The 6,000-nt window shown below is 41.5% G+C and overlaps 1 protein-coding gene across 1 annotated transcript in view; it reads right to left on the reverse strand.

The window, feature by feature from the left end:
* CLIP4 (CAP-Gly domain containing linker protein family member 4) overlaps positions 1 to 6,000 on the reverse strand; it is a 340,478-nt gene that overhangs the window by 119,453 nt on the left and 215,025 nt on the right. The window contains exon 11 of the mRNA XM_053712642.1: positions 1,391 to 1,514. Coding sequence (XP_053568617.1) covers positions 1,391 to 1,514 — 124 coding nt within the window. The remainder of the gene's footprint in view (positions 1 to 1,390; positions 1,515 to 6,000) is intronic.

Here is a 6,000-nt window from a genome sequence, read left to right on the forward strand (position 1 = left end):
ACGCTAGCCCGTTGGGTTGGTGACTATGGACTTGGGAGGCGTCTATTCTCCCCATATCTTTCTTGGAGTGAGCATTATCTTCAATGCTCTGATGGCTTGGCTTAAGTCACTTTATCTACTGGTTAGGTTTTAATTGATGATGATCTGTGGACTCACCGTGTCAAGAAATAAATACATTTATCAGGTAAGCATAAATTTTGTTTTCACCTCAGATCTAGTACAGAACACTAAAAAAAAAACTTGGCTAAAAGGTAGGAAAGGATGTTACAAATGCAGGAGACTGATTTGCAAAACCTGCAACCACATAATGGAAGTACATTTAAGTCAACTGAAACAGGAAAAGAATGCAATATTAATTGTTACATTAATTGTTCAACAACACACATTGTATATCTTCTGACCTGTTAAATTTGTTTTAAACAATATGCAGGAAAAACTAAGAGGGCAATGAAGGATAGATTTGTGCAACACTTAAAGGACCAGTCAACACATTATATTTGCATAATCAACAAATGCAAGATAACAAGACAATGCAATAGCACTTAGTCTGAACTTCAAATGAGTAGTAGATTTTTTTATAACAAATTTCAAAGTTATGTATATTTCCACTCCCCTTGTACCATGTGATAGCAATCAGCCAATCACAAATGCATATACGTATAGTCTGTGAATTCTTGCACATGCTCAGTAGGATCTGGTGACTCAAAATTTGTAAATATAAAAGACTGTGTACATTTTTTTTAATGGAAGTAAATTGGAAAGTTGTTTAAAATTACATGCTGTATCTGAATTATGACAATTTAATTTAACCTGAGTGTCTCTTTAAGGTCTATTGAGGACCCAGATTCTGACACACCAGTGGCAAGGCATTTTAAGCAATACCATAACTCTGATGCAAATGCTTTTCCCATACAGGGAATAGACCATGTACCAGTTTGGAAAAGAGGAGGTGACCGTGAAAGTAAATTAAATAAAATACCACAGGTGAGAAATCCACAGGGGAATCAGAGCGCCCATACGTCCAGTTCGTGTTTGGTTGCAGTGTAACCTAGGTAACAATGGCAGCACCATGATTAAAGAGAGGTATATAAACTATATTTAGTGTTTAGTATCCATAAAGGGATTGTGTCCTTGCATGGAAGCAAAAAACCTCAGGGAAGTACACATTAGATGCCAGGAAGCCATCCAAGAAGAGAACAAGCAAAGGCCTTGGTAATTCAGCGTTCTGCAAATAAACTTAAAAAGGCAGAAAGCAATACTTAAAGGTTTTTTTTCCCTTTCTCCAAGAGAATGGCTTATTTTAAGCCCAAATGTCTAGAATTATTTCCTGCTGCATGTGTTGGCACATTAACATCTGATCAATTTACCTTTAAGACATGTTCTGACTCACCTTTGAACTCTAGGAGGAGGTGCAAACACTCCATATTTAGTAGGACACGTAAAATACTGGACCCCAGCAACCGAACCATCATTCTTTCCATGAGGCTTGTCTAACTCAATGCCACACCAATTTCCTGTAATATAAGCAGCAAAGTAAAAGTTTTATCAACAAAAAGATTTTAGGAGTCTCTGCACAAGAAAATAATTGTAGCTCTGAAAATTGTGAGTAACAAAAACAAAAAGACAACATTTCTATAATAATTTGTTTGACTGAATTGGTACAAACAATCCAGGTATTCCCAGGGACCCCCTTTTACAAAAATGAAATTTATGCTTACCTGATAAATTTGTTTCTCTCTCGACACAGTGAGTCCACGGATCATAATAACTATTGGGAATATCACTCCTGATCACCAGGAGGAGGCAAAGAGCACCACAGCAAAGCTGTTAAATACCACTCCCCTTTCCCTTTGGTCGAATGACTGGGGGTTGTGGGTAAGGAGAAAGGAAGTAATATAAGGTGCAGAGGTGCCTGAGGTTTATGTAAAAATAAACTGTCTGAAAATACAGGGTGGCCTGTGGACTCACCGTGTCAAGAAAGAAACAAATTTATCTGGTAAACATAAATTTCATTTTCTTTCTAATGACAAGTTGAGTCCATGAATCATCATAATTACTATTGTGAATCAATACCCAAGCTAGAGGACACGGATGATATGGGAGGGACAAGACAGTTAGCCTAAACAGAAGGCACCACTGCCTGAAGAACCTTTCTCCCAAAAACAGCCTCAGCTGAAGCAAAAGTATCAAATTTGTAAAATTTAGAAAAAGTGTGTAAAGATGACCAAGTGGTAGCCTTGCAAATCTGATCTGCAGAAGCACCATTTTTGAAAGCCCAGGTAGAAGAAACAGCCCTCGTGGAGTGAGCTGTGATTTACTCAGGAGGCTGCTGACCAGCAGTCTCATATGCCAAGCGAATAATACTCCTCAACCAACAAGAAAGCGAAGTAGCCATAGCTTTCTAACCCTTACGCTTCCCAGAAAAGATAACAAATAAAGAAACTGGACAAATACACAGTCGGCAGAACTTTTAAAACTGATCATTGTGATTGGAGTAGATCGTATGGCCGTCTGACTTCCTGCATCCACACCTGTGACGTATTGGCGTGTGTCGGATGACTCGTAACAGTTCTGATCTGCTGTGTTTGGCACTCCGGTTGTGCCACTGCCCCTGCGAGTAGGTCCTTTTAGGAGGGGTATCCTCTGTTGTGCTGTACCTTTATTACACCAGACGGTGCTGTTCTATTTGGCGCCTCTCTGCTTCTGTTTTCTACAGGACTTATCTCTACATCTATCAAGAGCGCTGCCGTTACCTGGGGACTCGTAAATTAGCTCCACACAAGCGCACCTCTCTAGGGCCCTCTGCTCTAGTAATCTCCTAACAAATAAAAAAGAAGACTGGCAAAAATCCTTAGTCGCCTGTAAATAATATTTCAAAGCACGAACTACATCCAGGTTGTGCAACAAACGTTCCTTATGAGAAGAAGGATTAGGACACAAAGGAGGAACAACAATCTCTTGATTAATATTCTTATCTGTAAAAACCTTAGGAAGAAAACCTAAAGCAGTACGCAATACTACCTTATCCGAATGAAAAATAAGAAAAAGAGCTTCACACTGCAATGCTGAGAGCTTCGAAACTCTTCGAGCCGAAGAGATAGCAACCAAAAACAAAACCTTCCCGGTTAACAACTTAATATCCAAAGAATGCATAGGCTCAAACAGAGCCTGTTGAAGAACTCTCAAAACTAAATTAAGACTCCAAGGAGGAGACAAAAACTTAATCATAGGCCGGATTCTAACCAAAGCCTGACAAAAAGACTGAACGTCTGGTACATCCGCTAGATGTTTATGTAACAGAATAGATAAAGCAGAAATTTGACCCTTCAGGGTACTAGCAGACAAACCTTTCTCCAGACCCTCCTGGAGAAAAGACAAAATCCTAGGTATCCTGATTCTACTCCAAGAGTAGCCCATAGATTCACACCAATACAGATATAAACGCCATATCCAATAATAAATCTTTCTAGTCACAGGCTTACGTGCCTGAATCATAGTTTCAATAACCGACTCAGAAAAACCATGCTAAGATAGAATCAAGCGTTCAATTTCCAAGCAGTCAGCTTCAGAGAAACGATATATGGATGAAGGAAGGGACCCTGAAGTAGAAGGTCCTTCCTCAACGGAAGACTCCAAGGTGGAAAGGATGACATCTCCACCAGATCTGCATACCCATCATGCGAGGCCACGCCGGTGTAATGAGAATTGCTGACGCCCTCTCCTGTCGGATCCAACCAATAACTCAAGGAAGAAGGGCAGAGGAAACGCGTATGCCAGACTGAACAAGGAACAGCTAGAGCATCTATTAGAACCGCTTGAGGATCCCTTGACCTTGAACCATACTTCGGAAGCTTGGCATTGTGACGGGATGCCATAAGATCCAACTCCAGTTGACCCCACTTGAGAATCAAACTGGAAAACACCTACAGATGAAGCTCCCACTCCCCCCGATGAAAAGACTGCCTGCTCAGAAAATCTGCTTCCCAATTGTACACCCCTGGAATGTGGATCGCAGACAGACAACAATTATGAGCCCCTGCCCACTGAATAATCCTGGCTACCTCCTTCATCGCCAAGGAACTTCAATTTCCTCCCTGATGATTGATGTAAGCCATGGACGTTATATTGTCCGACTGAAATCTGATAAACTGGGTTGAAGCCAACTGAGGCCAGGCCAGAAGAGCATAGAAGATTGCCCTCAGCTCTAAGACATTTATAGGAAGAACCGATTCCTCCCGGGTCCACAAACCCTGAGCCTTCAACTAACCCCAAACAGCTCCCCAACCGAGCAGACTGGTATCCATGGTCACAATCACCCAGGAAGGCGTGCGAAAACAGGTTCCCTGGGAGAGAAGATCCTGAAACAAGAGAATCTCTTGCAGCCTGATCTAGAACAATCTTTAGAAATAGATCCGTATAATCTCTGTTCCACTGTCTCAGCAAGCATAACTGCAGAGGTCTGAAATGGAATTGAGCAAACGGAATGATGTCCATGACAGACCATTAGACCACTAACCTCCATACACTGGGCCACAGATGGCTGAGGAGAGGACTGAAGAGACAGACATGAATTGAACATTTTTTACTTCCTTGCTTCTGTCAAAAAGATCTTACTTTCCAGAGAATCTATAATGGTTCCCAAGAATACCACTCTTGTAGCCGGACTCAAAGAAATTTTTCCTAAATTCACCTTCCAACCGTGGGAGTGCACAAAAGACAACAGAAACTCCGTGTGGGAGTTTGCTAGATAAAAAGATGGCGCGTGAACAATAATGTCGTCCTAATAAGGAGCTACCGCAACCCCCTGCAATCTCAAAACTGCCAACACACCCATGACCTTTGAAAACACCCTGGGAGTTGTTGCAATACCAAAAGGATGAGCCACTAACTGAAAATGCTTGTCTAGGAAAGCGAACCTCAAAAATTTGTGATGATCCTTGTGAATGGGGATATGCATCCTTTAGGTCTACTGTAGTCATGAATTGACCCTCCTGAACCAGAGGAAGAATTTACCGAATAGTTTCCATCTTGAAAGACGGAACTATGAGAAACTTGTTTACACACTAGATCCAGGATGGGTCTGAAAGTTCCCTGCTTTTTGGGAACGATAAACATATTGGAATAAAACCCTAGTCCCTGCTCCTGAACTGGAACAGAAAAGATCACTCCCATGTCGGAAAGATCCTGAACATAATTTAAGAATGCCTCTCTTTTTATCTGGTCTACAGGTAACCTTGATAGATGAAACCTGCCCCTGGGAGGAAGATCTTTAAACTCCAGCCTGTATCCCTGGGACACAATATCTATCAACTAGGGATCTGGAACGTCCAGAACCCAGGCTTGAGCAAAAAAAGACAGCCTGCACCCCACACAATCCATTTCCGGATCAGAGGCAGACCCTTCATGCTGACTTTGAGTCAGCGGCAGGCTTCTTAGATTGCTTCCCCTTGCTCCAGGACTGATTATGTCTCCAAGAAGGCTTGGACTGATCCTGTTTGGAAAAGGAGGAAGACTTACCAGAGAAATTACGAATGGAACGAAAATTACTCTGACGACCACTCTGCTTATTTCTCTTATCTTGAGGAAGAGAATGCCCCTTCCCACCATTAATATCCAAAATAATTTCAGCTAAACCAGGCCCAAACAAAGTCTTCCCTTTGTAAGGAATCGATAAAAGCTTAGATTTGGAAGATACATCTGCAGATCAGGATTTTAACCATAAAGCCCTACGTGCCAAAACAGAAAAGTCAGAAATCTTTGCTCCCAACTTGACTACCTGCAAAGAAGTGTCCGCAATAAAAGAATTGACCAATTTTAAAGCCTTAATTCTATCTTGAATCTCCTCCAGAGAAGACTCCTTTTGAATATAATCAGACAACGCATCAAACCAATATGCAGCCACACTGGTAAGGGTAGCAATACACGCAGCAGGCTGCCATTGTAACCCCTGGTTAACATAAACTCTCTTAAGCAAAGTCTCCAACTTTTTATCCATGGGAT

This window comes from Bombina bombina, chromosome 4 (genome assembly GCF_027579735.1).
Source record: "Bombina bombina isolate aBomBom1 chromosome 4, aBomBom1.pri, whole genome shotgun sequence".
Classification (NCBI taxonomy): Eukaryota; Metazoa; Chordata; class Amphibia; order Anura; family Bombinatoridae; genus Bombina; species Bombina bombina.